General features: G+C 37.2%; 1 protein-coding gene across 3 annotated transcripts in view; it reads right to left on the bottom strand.

Annotated features, from left to right (window-relative positions):
* The window catches only part of LOC141560048 (putative small intestine urate exporter), a 33153-nt gene extending 18398 nt beyond the window's left edge, over positions 1-14755 (bottom strand). The window contains exons 1-3 of one of the 3 annotated variants that reach the window (XM_074297684.1): positions 14653-14755; positions 10769-11021; positions 6434-6609 (exon numbers count right to left, since the gene is read on the bottom strand). In XM_074297684.1, coding sequence (XP_074153785.1) covers positions 6434-6609; positions 10769-10892 — 300 coding nt within the window. In that variant the 5' untranslated portion in view covers positions 10893-11021; positions 14653-14755. Of the gene's footprint in view, positions 1-6433; positions 6610-10581; positions 11022-14652 lie in introns of all 3 variants that reach the window. The other 2 variants (XM_074297686.1, XM_074297685.1) reach the window with 2 other exon arrangements.
* Between the last annotated feature and the right edge of the window lie 2818 nt (positions 14756-17573).

The raw sequence follows: 17573 nt of genomic DNA, 5'->3' as shown, positions 1-17573 counted from the left end.
TGTGTGTGTGTGTGTGTGTGTGTGTGTGTGTGTGTGTGATATTGCAGGATCATAGATTAAGAATTCAAAGGAACCTCAAAGGCCATCAAATCTAATTTTCTTTTTATAGATGAAGAAACTGAAGCTCAGAAGAGTTGAATGGTTTGCCCAACACAGCTTGAATCCTACCCCAAGTACAATGCCTAGAGCTCTCATAACACTGATAGGTGAGCCTTTTGCCTTATTTTGCGAAGAACCAGGCTTCTACCTTACTTCCTTTCCACTTTTCACCATGCTCTCTATTATTCCTCTCCTTGCTTCCCAGCTTCCTTTGTTATGAATTATTTTCTCTTCCCCTACAGAAAATTATCAATTTCTTGAGGGTAGAGACAGAAATGTTGCTTACCTGTATATCCTCAGTACTTTGCACAATGCCCAGTGTATAATATGATTACTAATACTTGCTCTCTAATCTTCATTAAAATCCCCATCCTTCTCCTTACTATCTGTATGTTTGAATGAAATGACCTCACCTCTTGTGTTTCAAGCTTTAAAATCTATATTACAGGGGCAGCTAGGTGGCACAGTGGATAGAGCACCAGCCTTGAATTCAGGAGGACCCGAGTTCAAATCTGGTCTCAGACACTTAACACTTCCTAGCTGTGTGACCCTGGGCAAGTCACTTAACCCCAGCCTCAGAAAAGAAAAAAAAAATCTATATTACAGATTTTTGGAAAAATTAATGACTTAGTGTCCATTTAGTCCACTGAACTGGCCTAAACTGCATCCCATAGTTTCTTCCATCTGAAAAAGAATCTCACATGAGGATTCCACCTCATCTTTGTATTTTGTGAAGATCTCTAAACAGCAGGAACTTTGTTCTTAGAAATCCTTTCCTTTCTTTTTTGGGGGAAATATTTTATTCTTCAGATGATTTTTCTTATACCAAAACTGTTAGCCTCTTAGAAATTTCCATCCACCATTCCTAGACTTTATCTGTGTAGCCAAACAGAATAAAGCCCAATCTTCCCTCCACGTGACATTACTTATACTTTAAAATGCTTAAAATAGTTATCATGCCATCTTCCTCCTCCCCTGCCCTTATCTTTCCCAAACAAAAGACTATTTTTTTTCCTCTGACCCTCATATTAGACAGACTGAAAGCCTTTTGACATTCCATGTGCTCTACTCCAGATTAGTTCAGTCAGTCAATCAGCAAGTATTTATTAAATGTGCTAGGAGCTATACTAAGCAGTGCCCTTTCTCAATTGTGGCTCCCACCAAATCTGAATATGATTCTAGAGGAAATGTGACCAGGACAGAAGAAAGCATAACTCTTACCTTGTCATTCTTAGAAGTGATGAAATTCCTTTTGTAGTCCAACATGATGTTAGCTTATTTTTTGGCTACTATTTCGGGGCCATTTCCTATATGACTGTACTATTTTTGGCCATTTCCAGCTTCCCTTCAAGATTTGTACTTTACATTTCAGTGACCTAACCAAAATCCTGTTAGCTGTTGCCTCGAACCCCTAGGTTACTTAAAGAAAGTAAAGAACTTCTGTAATGACTTTGGCACATGGCTTCCAAATTTTCTCTCCTTCCTAACTTTTGCCTGTATTCCAAGACTTCAACATACATATTGACTCTTAATCAAACTCCTTAATCACTCAGTTCTTCAACCTATTGCTTTCCCACAAGGTACACCTTTATCCCACTTCAGCCACATACAAAGATGATCATGCAATGATCTTGTCATTACTCACAAATGCACAACTTTCATGTTCGAGAATTGTAATATCTCCTTGTTTGATCATAATGGCATTTCACTTCTCCTTGGCCTTCCATTATGAAACTCCCTACTTCATCTGTGTAAGGACCCTTTAAATGGGCGGCGCCACAGTGCAACAGGAGATTTGAGTGGCCCAGAAGTGTTCTCTGTGGATATTAGGACTGCGTTGTAGGTGGGATCTTGGCCACGTTGAGATAGCTTCGTAAAGGGTGACGGCTCTCTTGCTGGTTAGCTGTGTGTGTGACCTCACAGGCCCTTTATAAGCCCACTGCAGACAGCAGTCGCTCTCTTTAACCTGGCTCCCTAGCCTGGGGTAGCCAAGCCAAGCCAAGCTGATGGATAGCCGAGAGATAAGGAGTTTGGTAGAGAACACGTGGGTCTTCAGACCAGGTGTTCACTAGGGAGCTGACAAGTCAAGGCATTATGTGAGTAGGTATAATAAAGGCTTTTTAGATTACACGTGGCTGTTCTTGAGTGCGCTACTGGTTATTAAACTATAGATTCAAGAGATCGTGGCCAGAGACCTTTGAAGGCCTCAGAGGAGGCAAGCCGGATAAAGTTGGCACTGCAAAGGTCAGTGGTCAAAGGTACTCTGTAGGTAGACTAGTAATTGTAACTGCCAGGAGGGCATGTAACACATCTGCACTGTAACTTCTAAATCTCTTGACCCTTTAACTCTTTACCTAGTAATTTCCCTTGCATTAGCCACTCTCTTTCCCTCATCATTTTGACTACTTGGTGTTAAAATTCAATTCTACATTGTCCTTTTTTCTTGAACCTTTAGCTCCTTATCATTTCACTGATTAAGCCCTTTCAAGTCTCAGCTTTTGGATCAGTCTCACTGCTAACTTCCATTGCTCCTTCCTATGTGCTTCTGAACAAGGATGGAGAAAATTACACAATCATTCTGAGTATGCCTACTACAAATTTGTTACACAATCTTAGCTGGGTCCTCACTGCTACTAGGCAATCCTACTTTATTCCCTTATCAATTCACTCTCCCATACTGTAGATGCTCTTCTAGACCTTTTCTTGCTTCTTCAAACTTTTTACAACTTTTTGTACCGCCACTTTCTCCACAGAGGTCTGTGATTTATATTTTGCAGAAAAAAAACTCAGGCCATTTTACTGTGAGTTTCTTCTTTCTCCTCTTCTTCATCTTCTATCCCTCTATGCCTTCTGCCACATCTCTCAGGATGGAGTGGACTTACTCCTTAACAAAGCTAACTCCTCCACTTGTTCAAGTGATCCCATTATTTGCAGTCTTTGACACTATCTTCTCCTTGACATTCTATTATCTCTACACTTTTGCGCATTGTTTTTTTCTGCTTCTCCTCTTACATACTTGATAGCTGCTTCTGTCTCTTTTTCTGAATCCTTATCCAGATCATCTCCCTCTCAGTCTACTTAGGATTCTGTCCTAGATCCATTGTCTTCTGTCTTTACACTACCTCACTTGGTAATCTCATCAGCTCTGATGGATTTAATTAGCATATGCTTTTTACATCTGCTTATTGTGCCCCAACATCTCCTGTTGATCCATTATGATTTTCATGAAGTTTGTTTCTTGAACAAGATTTTGGGGTGGGGGGATGAGGGGGATGTGTGTGCTCCCACTGAACAAAAATCTGATGTTTGGCCCCCTGGTTTGAACATTGAATATTTCCAATAATGTTTGAATCTGTGCAACAGACCTTGGATTTTCCCTTTGTTGGAGCTCTAGAAGATTGCTACAGGACTCAACCACTATCAGCTAGTTGGAAACCTCTGCAGAGGGGCAGGATTGCAGCTTGCCCTTTGCTCTGGGAATTCTTGCCCAGGTTGTTTCTCTACAGGTTTTTTACTGTGCTGGGGCCTGGAACTGACATCTTGGTCTGTTACTAACATGATCCATTGTTGGAAGAATAGTAAGGAAGGAAGTGTAACTGGATTGCAGAGTACAAGGAGTATAGGATAACAGAAGAGTAGAAAAGTAGGAAATGGATCATGCTAGTAACAGCCCCCCCCCTCCCCAATAAAGTAGAAACAAGACTTCTTTGTTATTCTTCCAAGAAAACACTGCATCTCTTTATCCAAGGCATTTTTGGGGAGGGGGGGTGAGGCATTTGGGATTAAGTAACTTGCCTAGGGTCACACAACTAGTAAGTATTAGATATCTAAGACTGGATTTGAGCTCAGGTGCTCTATTCATTGCACCAGCTATCCCTACTCTAGCCACTTTCACTGTCTTTCCACCACCTGAAATTGTTTTCTTCTTCTCTACTTCCAGTCTTTTCTGGTTTCCTTCAAGTTTCAGTTAAAACCCCACATGCAGGAAGCCTTTTTTAATTCTTAATTCTACTGCCTTCCCTTTATTGATTCTCGGGGCAGCTAGGTGGTGTAGTGGATAGAGCACCAGCCCTGAATTCAGGAGGACCCTTTGTTGATTCTCTCTGATTTGTCAAATAATTAGCTAGATAGACATCTATAGCTTGTTTGTACAAAGTTTTTTGCTTGTTTTCTCACCTATTAGATTTTGAACTCTTTAAAATCTGATACTGTCTTTTACTTTTTATCTCCAGGGTTTTAGCAGAGTACTTCCAGCATACCAGGCACTTATTTATTGTCTTACTATTGACTGACTTTAGAGATGGGAGAAAGTGGGAAGAGACCAGGAAAGACATCTTTCAAAATTTGGGATTTGAACTGAGATTTGAAGTAAATCAGAAATCAAGATTAGGTCAAGATTAGGGAGAAGAATATTTTAAGATATGAGATGGAGCTGGTTTGAAGAACAAGAATGCCATTGTAGTTAGATTTAGAGTGCATGGGGGGAGTAAAATCTAAGAGACTGGAAAGGTAAGGAGATTCCAGGCAGGAAAATACACAAGATTATGATTGCAAATATTAATATTCATAGTGTAAGGGATGAGAACTTGCATCTGGCTGAATAAGTCTAGAGAACAGCATGTATAAGACAGATGTTGCTAAGATAGAAATAATGAGATTTGGAAACAAGTTGGCTATTCAGAGTAAATCTGGGTGAGAAATCAGACATAACAGTGTAATTCTGGTTGAGTAGAGGGACCAAAGGAGATCAGTATGTACATATTACATATAGAAAATCCATACAAGGCAATTTGATAGGGAGGGTCTAGAAGAAAAGACAACATGAGGAAAGATCTTTCTCATAGAGAAAATGGTTTTAGAGTTGGGGTTTGAAAATAATTAAGGAGTCAAAGAGGTAAAGATATGGAGGGAGAATTTCAGTCAATACAAATGTTCAGAGATGGGGGATGAAATATTGTGTAGGAAGAACATGGCTGACACTGGTTGAAATTCCTGGGATAAGTAGTAGAAATACCCTCTGAAATATTAATACTAACGTAAACCACTTATTTGGAAACTAGGTGGTACCATAGCACACGGAGAACAAGCCGTAGAGTCAGGAGTACCTGGAATCAAACTCCAGATACTTAGTAGTTGTGTGACAGTCCAATGCTGTTTGCCTCATTTTCCTCATCTGTAAAATAAGTTGGAGAAGAAAATAGCAAAGCACTCTAGTATCTTTGCTAAAAAAAAAAAAAAAAAAAAAGCCCCAAATGGGGTCACAAAATGTCAGACATGACTGAAACAATAGCATATCTAAGCATCATTATCCCTTGTTTGGTCCATTTTAATTCTCAAGAAGTTGTTTCTTGAACAAAGCCTTTTTTTTTTTCATTTTACAGATGAACAAACTAAAACAGAGTTTAAGTGACTTTCCCAGGATCATGTAGTTAATAAGTGTCTGAAGATAGTTTTAAATTCAGGTCTTCCAAACTCCACTTCCAGGACTCTATCTGCCATGTTTGTGACTTCTCCTTATCACCAGAACTTTGAATGCTAGGGTTTGGATTTTTATTTTGTTTTGGTTTTAGGGTTTGTTTGGTTTTTTTGCTCATATTTCTATTCATATTGTCCAAGGTCTCTATTGTACCTGAAGCCAGATTTAAATTCATTCTCCTTATCACCAGAACTTTAAATGCTAAGATTTGGATTTTTATTTTGTTTTGGTGTTAGGGGTGCTTTTTTTGCTCATGTTTCTATTCATATTGTCCAAGGTCTCTATTGTACCTGAAGCCAGATTTGAATTCAGGTCCTGTTGACTCCAGGTCTAATGCCATATTCTAGTAGCTGCCTCCATTCTCTTATGTATCTTCTACTCTAGTCAAATTGGATTGCCTACCATCTCCTGAAAAATCATATGTTTACGATTTTGTCCCTTTGGAGACAATCTTCCCCATACCAGAACCCACTCATCTTGATATCAGTTTTAGACATAAAGGGTTTAACTCATAACAGAAATCATCTATGAAGCTTATTCCTTATCCAACCAGTAATGATTTTCCCCCTTATCAGATGGTATGGCATTTTGAATTCATACATATTTACATTCTGATTTATATTTTACTTATTGATGTATGTTTAATCTCCCAGAATCAGAGAACTTTAGATTTGAAAGCAATCTTCATCTAGTCGCACACATATATTATTAATTAAATCAAAAGCTCTTTAATGGCAAGTATCTTGACTAATTTGTTGTCAGTCTAATTTCTACACCAATGTATGTATCATATATAATATGTATTATAAATGTCTATTGTTTGACTAAAAGAAAAATGTTGGATCTGCCATTACTTACCTCTGTGTCTGTAGTGGTATCAGGATATCCTTCTGTGGAAATATTGGAATAATTTGACTGGTTTGTGTGTTTCACCATAGCAATGATGGCAATGCTCATACTTTGACCTTGTGCAGAGAATGTTAAATGACAGAGATGTAGCATGATGGCCATGCCATATCTTACTGAACAGAAACCTTCAGAGAGAAACCAAGACAGCAATCATGTAGTTATATAAACAAATTAATTTTTGTTAGGTTCTTACTAGGTGCTAAGTCCGTACTTAACAATTCTCTAGCTCAGGGCATCCCTTTAGTACACACCTTTAAAAGGAGCTAGTCCATTGGCTATAGGAGTTCCCACAAGCCCCTGGGAGTACCCACAAGCCCATTCTCTGGGAAGATAAAAGGAGGCAACATTGAGCCTGGAGAGCAGTCTGGATTGGGTCAAGGACAACACTTCCCAGGAGAACTTCAAGGAAGCTGGAGGAGATTCCAAGCCAGGATTCAGGAAGAAGAGGATTTGAGATTCTACCTTCACTTTGGCTGGAGGCTCCAGAAGCCTCCCAAGAAACCTGCTCACAGAGAAAAGGATTTAAAGAAAATAACCTCCTCCCAGAGAAGGATTATAATTGAGAGATGACAGAACATCACAAATTTTCTTTTAAATAAAAATAAATCACAGGCCCTCTAGGATTGTTCCCTTTTAGATTAACATAGTTTTGGGTTGCTATCTGGAGAGAAGAGTACCACAGAAAAGGAAAATGGAATTAGGTAGTAGATGGCATAATGGTTTTGAAATACAGGATGTTAAATGAATAGTAGAATCACTCATATAAATAATGATGTCAGGATTAAATAAGAATAAGCTTGGCTTTGGACATGTTGAGCATGAGATGCTATTGAGACATTCCAAAAGGTGTCCTAAGAGTGAAGCTGTCCTATAGACAGTTGGAGATGAATGTCTGTTGTCCAGAATAAATATTAATGACAAAAAATATACAATTGGGAATCATTTGCATGTGGCTAAGTCCAAAGAAGTAAATAAATTTGACAAAAGGACAAAATATAGAAAGATAAAGAGAGGAGAATGAGAGAAAAAACTTTGTAGAAATTTCAGATTACAGAGTTTGGAAGAAATGGAGAATGCAGCATGATAGAGCTAGAACTGAGTTTTTCATCTGAATAGATAAAGATTGTGAAAAGACCATAAAGAAATTATTAGTAACTCTGAAAAGAGCAGTTTTATTTAAATGATGAGGTCTGAAGAACCATTATAGATAGTTGAGAGTGAGAGAAAAAGATCTTAACCATAAAAGGGAGGGGAAATAAAATGATAACTTAGCAGGGATAGATGAACTGATTTTTTTTTTTGAGGATTGGAGACACAAAATAAATAGAAGTAAAGTGATTTGTAGGCAATGGAAAGCATCTAGTAGATTCATAGCTATTAAAGATAATGAGAGAATGGGGAGGATAGGACAACCTGCTGGAGAAGGAAGGATGGAAGGAAATTGCTTATGCATTTAAAGGGGCTTACCTTGATGAAAAGGATGACATTTTCAAGTAAGACAGTGGTAAAGGAGGAAATAATGGAGGAAAGCATCTGAGAGATGTGAGAAAAGGGGGGTAAGAAGGGAGAGTTCTTAGGGAATGGTCCCATTTTTCATTAAAATATAAGGCAAGCAGAGAAGGAACAAAAAGGTTTAGAAAATCCTCTGTGGGTAGTGGGCTAAGAAATTGATTGTTCCTTTCTCAAACAGTGCCCAAACACCTATGATAGAGGGATGCTCAATATCATTAAATTGTTACTACAGTCTCTCACCGGAACTTGTAGAGAAAAAGATTTATTATACTAATGAAGATTGTATAGCAAGGCGGTACTTGGTCGAGGTTTTCAATGTTAAAAGAAAAAGCCTTTATTTTTTCATTGAAAGAATATGCTGATAGAAGGTGTAGGCACATCCATCAAAAGCACATTTTATACTTTGTTCCTGAATTATTTATCTTTCTCCACAAAGTTCTAAATTTAGAGGGAGCATAATAAACTTCAGGATTAAAGGCTTCTAACAAATTACCTTTTTGTCTGAATCTGTGATTTTCTTTTGGGTTTGTTGAATTGGATGTATCTTTCCTTACAAATTATTTCAGCTAATAATTGAATTTCAGTGTCCTTTCTTCTGTTCTTTCTGAAAATGTTAGGACTAGTTCTAAGTAGACTATAGTACCTGTATGATAATTTCATTTTCCTAATAACTTGGAGAAGAATGAAAAACAACAATATACTATAGTTGCTAATTAACTGCATCATCAATCAGATATATTTGTTACTCTACTTATCCAAACACATAATATGTCCTCAGCTCTAGATGGAACATTAGGATGGATATAATAAAAAGGTCTTTATTTATTGATATATCAAGTCCCTGTTTGTTTATAAACTGGGCAAATTACTTAACTTCTCTTTGCCTTCACTTCTTCATATGTAAAATGGGGATAATTATAATGCCTTTCATTGTTGTAAGGATTATTGTAAACAGCAGATAATATAATATCTGTAAAGTGTTTAGCACAGTGCCTGGTTCATATTAGATACTATGTAAATATTAATTATGATTTTTAGAGGATGATGATGATGATGGTGATAGGTCTGGGGTTTGGCAAATGTGACTCTTCATAAGATAAGAGCTTTGAGTGTAGATAATGATGTGGGAGTAAATTGGTTGACCAAGAGATTGACACAGGGAAGAGAGATCAATATATCCAATATAAGGGCAATTTCCTAGGAAAGAACTGGAGCTAGAGGCTTTAGGAGTCATGGTAAAGAGAACTACAATTATGGGTCATAATGCATCAGAAGAGATAGAATGAATGACCAACAATAGTGATTAGATAACAGAATTTTAGAATTCCTGTATATAAAAATAGAATACATATGGATGATCTTAAGAATTCCCAAAGTACTTTTATTTGTACCTCTCTTCAGATATTTATAATATTCCATAAACTATGTTTTTATGAGTGATTAAATGAATCAAAGAAAAAAGCATTTATCAAACACTGTCAGGGTCTCTACCGGGGCTACACGCACCTGCAAACAAGACAGTCGCTACTTTGAATGAACTTATATTCTAATGTGGGAAGACTAGTCATAGAAGTAGCCAAAAAGGAGTGTTTTGAAGTGTGAAGACAAGAAAGAATGGCAATTAGGGAAAAGGAATTTGATTGATTTGTCCTTCCCAGATATGGTAGTGTCCATTTGATTGCTGTTTTCAGAGATAAAATGGGAATGCAAGTAAGAAAGTGGGATATGTGCACTACCATAAAGCATGGAGATAGTCGTGAACCTGAGATTGGCCAAATCAGGAGCTTACCAACCAGAATCCAGAACCACAGGAGTGAGGCCTTCAGTTCTGGATTGAGGCAGATCCTGGAAAGGATAGAGTTTTCTGGGAAATGGTGTATATATACATACTCCATCTATTTGCCATGCTTTGTTTTAATCTAGTACTGTTTTGGGTTATCTTAGCTTTTCTTCCTACTTTATTCCTGATCTTCCTTTCAGTTACTTTGGCGCTAAGACCTGAGAGCATGGCTGAGAGAATGTAACCCTTTGAGTATTCTCTCTGCTACTTTTCTAACCCACTAGCTTTCTAATTCATAAAATCATAAAAACATTCTTACTGTCACTGTTACTAGGAGGTGTGTGTCAATCTATAATCATTAATTCATTTAACTACTCCCTTTAAATCTGACAGAGGGCACAGTGGAGCGAATGTCGAACCTGGAAGACCTAAGTTCCAATCTTGCTTCAGATAATGGTGTGAACCCAAATCACTTAATGCCTTCAGTTCCTCATCTTTAAGATAGGTATAATAAGCTCCCAAGGTTTCGAGGATCAAATGAAATAGCATCTATAACAGTATATAAATACTAGTTGTTATGATGATTCTTGCCAAAACAAAATATCTTTCTGACTAGTACTCCTCTAAATGTTTTGTCTTTGTCTAATAATATATAAGTAACGTGAGGGCAAGGACTGTCTTTGATATTTTATCTGTATTTCTAGCACTTAACTCAGTGCTTCGTACATAGAAAGCGTTTAAATGTGATTTCATTTATTCATTAATACAATTGTAAAATTCCTTGAGGAGAAAGAGGTTTTCTTACTCATCTCTGTATCCTTCATAATACCTAATACAGTTCCTCCATCCAGTAGATAATCAATATAAGCAATTTGATGGTCACTATTCAAAATAAACAATTTGTTGGACTGAATCTAAATGAATTCAAGAGGTCTCTGGGCAGTCATTCTTGAGAGGAAGGATGGCACTTTATGGCACTTCTGTAACCTTACTTTTCACTTTTGGGTGCTGCTGCTCATTGTGTTCTTCCTGTAGATTGGCGCTGTTCATCACTAAAGTATTAGCAGTTTCCAAAGAATTCTCTTGGCTGGTCCTTTCCCAGGAATTGGCTTTCATCTTCTGAAAGAACAATGTCTACAGTAAACTTCAATTCTGAATACAATTTTCTCATGAGTCAGATAGGTATCTGGATACTTTTCTCTAAAGTCATCATCATTGTCTACAATCAATGTAAAGATGCGGTTCCTGCAAAACAAGAGAAGGGAATTGTAAGGGGCCTTTAAATGGGCGGGCACGGTGCAACAGGAGATTTGAATGGCCCAGAAGTATTCTCTGTGGATATAGGACTGCCCTGTGGGATCTTGGCCATATTGAGATAGCTTTGCAATGGGTGATGGCTCTCTCGCTGCTTGGCTGTATGTGTGACCTCACAGGCCCATTATAAGCCCACTGCAGACAGCAGTCACTCTCTTTAACCTGGCTCCCTAGCCTGGGGTAGCCAAGCCAAGCCAAGCTGATGGATAGCTGAGAGAAGTAAGAAGTTTGGTAGTGAACATGTGGGTCTTCAGACCAGGTGTTCATTAGGGAACTAACAAGTCAGGGCATCAAGTCAGGGCATTATGTGAGTAGATATAATAAAGACTTTTAAGATTACATGTGGCTGTTGTTGAGCGCGCTACCGGTTATTAAATTACTATTCAAGAAATTGTGGCCAGAGACCTTTGAAGGCCTCAGAGGAGGTGAGCCAGGTAGAGTTGGCACTGCAAAGGTCAGTGGTCAAAGGTACTCTGCTAGGAGTACATGTTACAAATCAAGAAGAACATTGGGCTTTTAGGTTCATAATTTTTTAATATTTATGATGCATTTTGATAGTCAAGTAAATTATGCTCTCCTCAATACATTTAAATATTGGTGCAATTTTAAGAGCCTTAGACAGTTTCACGTCCTAAGTACTTGTTTCCTTCAACTTTTGATTTTTCTTTGTCATGGCCTGATTAGGCTGTTAGATCATGAAGTTTTTGTTATGTAGTTGTTTCATTTATATCTGGCTCTTCATGATTCCATTTGGAATTTTCTTGGCAAAGATACTGGAATGGTTTTTGAGTTTCTTCTCCAGCTCATTTTACAGATGAAGCAATTGAGGCAAACAGGAAAGTGACTTGCCTAGGATCACATAGCAAGTAAGTGTCTGAAGCCAGATTTGAACTCTGGAAGTTGAGTCTTCCTGATTTCAGGCCTAAAACTCTATCCATAGTACCACCTAGCTGTCTCAGGAAGTGAAATAGTCTTATTTTTGTACTTTGTTTTTTGCCTGGTAAAGGGGATATCTCTGCTGTATTCCTCTTATTTTCTGATATCATGAGTATCTTTACTATGTAATGAGTTGATGTTGTTTCTTGAATTCTTTCAAAACTATTGTTCCTCTTCAATCTCAGTTGTCCATTTTCAGATTCCCTTTCCAGCTAATATAAAATCCCTTGTGTTTTTGCTATTTTTTAAATAGCAAGATTTGCATATTAAGCCCTTCATTGGTTTCCCTTGTGGGGTTTCTAAGAGGATTCAGATTGCCACCAGATTATACCTCATACTAATGATTCCAGCAGAGTTCAACAAAAAGACAAGGACATCAATATATTATTTTTAAATGGCATTGTGACCTTTAAAATAGAGTACACTAAGGTTCCTAAACAAGGAGACTAGAAATCCCTAGAACTGCTATGGGAGGGATTCCTTAATTAGTTATTACAAATTTTTCACTGTCATTTCTAGGACAAAAATCATTCACTTTTTAGCAGAGAAAACATAAAAAAATCAACTCAAATAAACTTTGAGCAGCACTGTCATCTCTCCGCTTTCATTTTTTGTAATACAAGTAGAGGGTTTCATGTTCTTTGGGCCTCCTTTTTTTGATTAACACATTTTGGAGACTGATTGTCCTACCTATAGAAATGAAAGAGACTGAAGCAGAACTCTGAGCCAATGGCCCTGTTAAAGGATTCATGGTCCCCTATAATGAAGCAGACCTCAGATCTTCCTCATGATCTGAGATACCTCCTCATTATAGGATCCTATTTTTATAGGACTAGATATTTCAAGAACAACTATATCAAGTACAAAATAATTTCATTGTTGACATATGATGCATAGGCTAAAATAAGCAAAACACTGTTTCAGCAGGGTTACAAGTTGGATGAAGCAAGAAATTTCTCCAATGAGTAGATGGTCATAAGATGAATGGGTTTTTCCTTATGTTAAGCAGGAGCAAATAATACAAGTGACCTGAGTGGTCATAAGTTGCTCATCTGTTCCTACTGGACAAAAGATTGGTCCTGAGGTACAAAAATAAATTGGGGGGACTTTCCAAGTAAATGTGTCATCTTCCCCAGCTCTTGGCCTCGGTCACCATGACAAGGAAGAAAAAGAGTGGAGAGCCCCTACCATCCTATAATTAAGCAAGTGAACTTACAATCTGTAGTTTATAGCTCTGGGGCCTTATGTGCAGAATTTTGATATAATTTTGGCCCATGGCAGTCAAATGTAGTATAGAATTTGTTTTGGGGATTGATTCTTCTATCTTTTAAAGCAGGGGTGAGGAACCTTTTTTCTGACAAAGACCATTTGGATATTTACAACATCATTCACTAGCCATACAAAATTATCAGCTTAAAAATTAACCTGCTATATTTGGTCAAGTTTAATTAATTTAATTAATTCATCCCTATTGTAATTTAATTAACTCACCCTATAGTTGTCTTAGCAGGGCCAGGTCAAATGATTTTGAGGGACTTATCCACCCTATAGCCAGTCCCCCTTTTCCCCCCAGTTTGAAGGATTCAGAAACCTAAAATTTAAATTAATTAGGAACAGCTAATGGCACAGTGGATAGAACCCTAGACTTGAAATCAAGAATTTCAGCATTCAAATCTGGTCTCAGACACTTACTATGTAACCCTGGGGAAGCCAGTTAACCTTATATGCCTCACTTAAAACCACATTCCTCACTTAACCTGTTTCCTCATCTGTACAATGAGCTGGAGAAAGAATTGGCAAACCGCTCTAGTAACTTTGCCAAGAAAACCGCAAATGGGATCATACAGAGCAAAATACAACTGAAAATGAATAAAAAGCAACAAAATGAGGATAATAATAGCATCCACCTTGAAGAGTTGCTATGTGGATCAAATGAGATAATATTGGTAAAAAGAACTCTGAACAGTGCCTGGCATATATAAATGCTTACTTCCCTTTCTCCCTCTTTGCTTCCCTATATTGTCCATCCTCACACAATTAGTAAATATCTGATTCAGGGTTTGAACCCACATCCTTGTGTTCAAATGAGATGATATTTGTAAAGCTGTTTCAGACCTTAAAATGCTATATGAATTCTGGTTACATTATTAATTTTATTAATTATTCAACCTGAAGAACATTCATTATCCCCATACTATACATTATCTGGTATCCTACATCCCCACCAAACTGTTTCTTCCAAATCTTGCTTAATAAACAAAAATACACTTGTTGAGGTGTTCAATTAGTTCAATTAGATGATTGAAATAATTCATTCCAGGAGATATTTTGAAAGAATTTATGGGCTAAAAAAATCTTGAAGCTTTACAATGTGCTACAGAGATGTTTCTAAGCCAGAGATCATTGTGGTTTATAAACCACTGACCATCATGACAACAGTCACTCATTCCCTTTCCTATTTTATCCCTTTCCTTATTTTTGAGGTGTTAAAACATGAGGAATCAGTGTCACAACTGTGACAGTCTTACAACTTTTGAATAATTAGATATTGCTCAGATAAAGAGAATTGAGGAAAGTCCCATTCGTGTAAAAGGGACATTTTAATTAGAAAATATTAAGGACAAACCTGAGGAAGAACCAAATGCTCCTTCTTTCCTCACAGAAATGTTCTCACCACCATGCAGGATATAGACAGCAAACAGATTTCATCAGGTGACACCTTCAGTTTCATTAGAGATACTTTGGCTTGCCTTTTCCAGATTAAAGTTTATCTCATTTTGCAGTTTAATTTTTAACTGTCTTTTTATTTTGTTAAGAAATAGCTTGATGGTTAACTGGATAGAAAAAATGAGTTAGGATAACTTGCTTCTTTTTATAGAGATAATAAAGCATTTGTCAAGTAAGTGCTTACAATATGCCAGGAACTATGCTAAACTCTGTGTGTGGGGGGGGTATAGATGTAATCCTTCTTTCTGGTTCAGATGAGAATGGGGTTCATGGGTTGTCTATATTCATATAGTTTCCCTCCCTTTTAATATATTTGTCATTGCACACAGCACATTATATGAGATACTAAGTTCCTTCTTCTTCCTTTTCCTTTCTTTCCCAGCATATTCTTGTCTCTTTTCTGTCTTCTAAGACCATCAAAACAGCCCCCAAATCACCCAGACCTTCTGTCTCATTTAACTCTTTCTATAATTTTTAAATATATTAGAATCCTGAAGTAATATTTCTTTCTTCTGCTTTAATAGTGTATAAACACTTCATCATTTTATTTATTTACCTTTATAGTTTTCTTTTCGGGGATGTGTTTTTATATTTTAAAGTTATTAAAATTTAATTTTTTAATGTTTAATTTATTTTTTACTCATGAGTAGTGCTTGAAAGCACTTTTTTTTTCCTCCATAGGAAAATTATGACATTTTACAGAGTAAATTATTGGTTGTAAGTTTTTTGTCCATTGCTTCTGGAATTCATATTCTAAGATCTCCCTGAAAGTTAGCACATCTTCTGTTATATTAACTATATGGGTTCTTGCTGCTTGAACTCTCTCTTTCTAGCTAGTTTCCCCTTAAGGAAGGCTGTAGTTTCTAGAATCTATGCATAGAAATATATGCTTATAGAACTTATTCATGGTAAAATACAATAGCATCTTTTTTTTTTTTTTTTTTTTTGAGGCTGGGGTTAAGTGACTTGCCCAGGATCACACAGCTAGGAAGTGTTAAGTGTCTGAGACTAGATTTAAACTAGGGTCCTCCTGAATTCAGGGCTGGTGCTCTACCCACTGCGCCACCTAGCTGCCCCCTACAATAGCATTTTTTGAAGGTTGATACAACTATCTCCTTAAAATAATATTTTATCTGCCATCAACTTGCTTTTTCTCCCTGATATGCAAACTTCCAAAGTAATTATTTGTCACTGACCTCTGATATACAATTTGACCAAATACAGTCAAGTTAACCAGAATCATAGTGTAAGAACCCATCTTAGAAGAATACTTTGAAGAACATCATTTCCTCCAGTAAGAGCCAAAACATCTCTTTTCTGCTGAATGGAATAGCTTCTGTGTGCCCCCCAACTCTGTGCTACCCTTAAATGACTTATGCTCTATGTTACTGTATATGTTTGAGTTGTTTGGTCTCCTTTTCTCTCCCCTTCCCTGTCATCCCCATTGCTTGAAATAAAAATTTGCACTGAAATAAATCCTATTGTTTTACATGTCATTCTGATCCCTTGAACCCATTAAGGAATTGGTTTCTTTTGTATCTCCATCTAGCCATCTTTCCTTATATATAAACTGGATACCTGAACAAAGACTTATGCTATTGACAGCCACACTTACAGGAGGTGTATGAAATGGTCAACTCAGCTGTGAAAGCAAGGTGAGGTTGGAGAACTCTACATCTTCCTTATTAGAGAAGACTCTAATGCCAGGAGACTGTTTCAGTCAGCAAGTTGCTGGAATAATATAGACATGAAGGCAGTTCATGTGGACAAATAATATTCAGATGCCTCAATAGAAATTTGGGAAAAAAATAACAATAATCTACACAGTGTTGTTTTGTTTGAAAGGCATTCTAACTGCCTGTTTTTTGTTTTTGTTTTTTTGTTTTTCCCTGAGGCTGGGGTTAAGTGACTTGCCCAGGGTCACACAGCAGTGTTAAGTGTCTGAGATCAAATGTGAACTCCGATCCTCCTGAATTCAGGGCTGGTGCTCTATCCACTTCGCCACCTAGCTGCCCCCACTAATTGCCTGTATTTGATCTATATATAAGTCCTTGTGTTCTAGGATAGACCTTGGGTACAGATTAGGATGACAATTAAGAGCCTCCTCCAAGGGCAAACATTCTGGAAAAGTTTATGTGTTTCAGGACCTCTAGACATAATCAACAGCAAACATTAGGAGTCTTGTGTGTTTTAGGATAACAGTTTCCCCACGTCTTTCAAGGATAGAGGATTCAGTGGCTCAAGCTCCATTGAGTGGAGATTCTTACTTCTTCCCAGAGGGACTTCTAGTGACAAAGTTCCTGTGTCTAGAGCAGTGTCTAGGAATGGCCTTACTTGCCACCTCAACCATGTCAGCTGTAGGGGTAGTGAAATAAGATCCCTAAATTAGTTTCACTTTTTATCAAGATGGCTAAAAGACAGAAAATAGACTTAACTTTTGCAAGGATGAAGGGGTAGACTTTTGGGTGTGACATGTTCATCTACTAAAAGAATTTAAGTAGATTCCCATTTTGAGATCAAGAAACTATTAATAGTTTGAAATGAGAAGTACATTTTTGTGTGTGTGTAACATCCAGTATATTATTAGCATTGTCTATATTGTGTACCTTGATAAATCCAATGGACTTTTTTCTTTTCTGTGTCCTGAAAAAAAAAAAAGGATGTAAAGAATGAAAACTATCCTGTGCTATTTTTGAAACCTAATCTTATCTTTCTAATTAGAAAGTCAGTCAAAGCAAAAAAGAAAGAAAGTAATCTCCCACCCACTCACCCCCATCTAAAGAAATTCTAGCAGGCATCATAAACTAGAGATTAAATTTA

The sequence above is a fragment of the Sminthopsis crassicaudata genome, chromosome 3 (assembly GCF_048593235.1).
Source record: "Sminthopsis crassicaudata isolate SCR6 chromosome 3, ASM4859323v1, whole genome shotgun sequence".
Lineage (NCBI taxonomy): Eukaryota > Metazoa > Chordata > Mammalia > Dasyuromorphia > Dasyuridae > Sminthopsis > Sminthopsis crassicaudata.
Note: the sequence above shows the minus strand (reverse complement) of the source record. Positions and strands in the feature narration are given on the sequence as shown.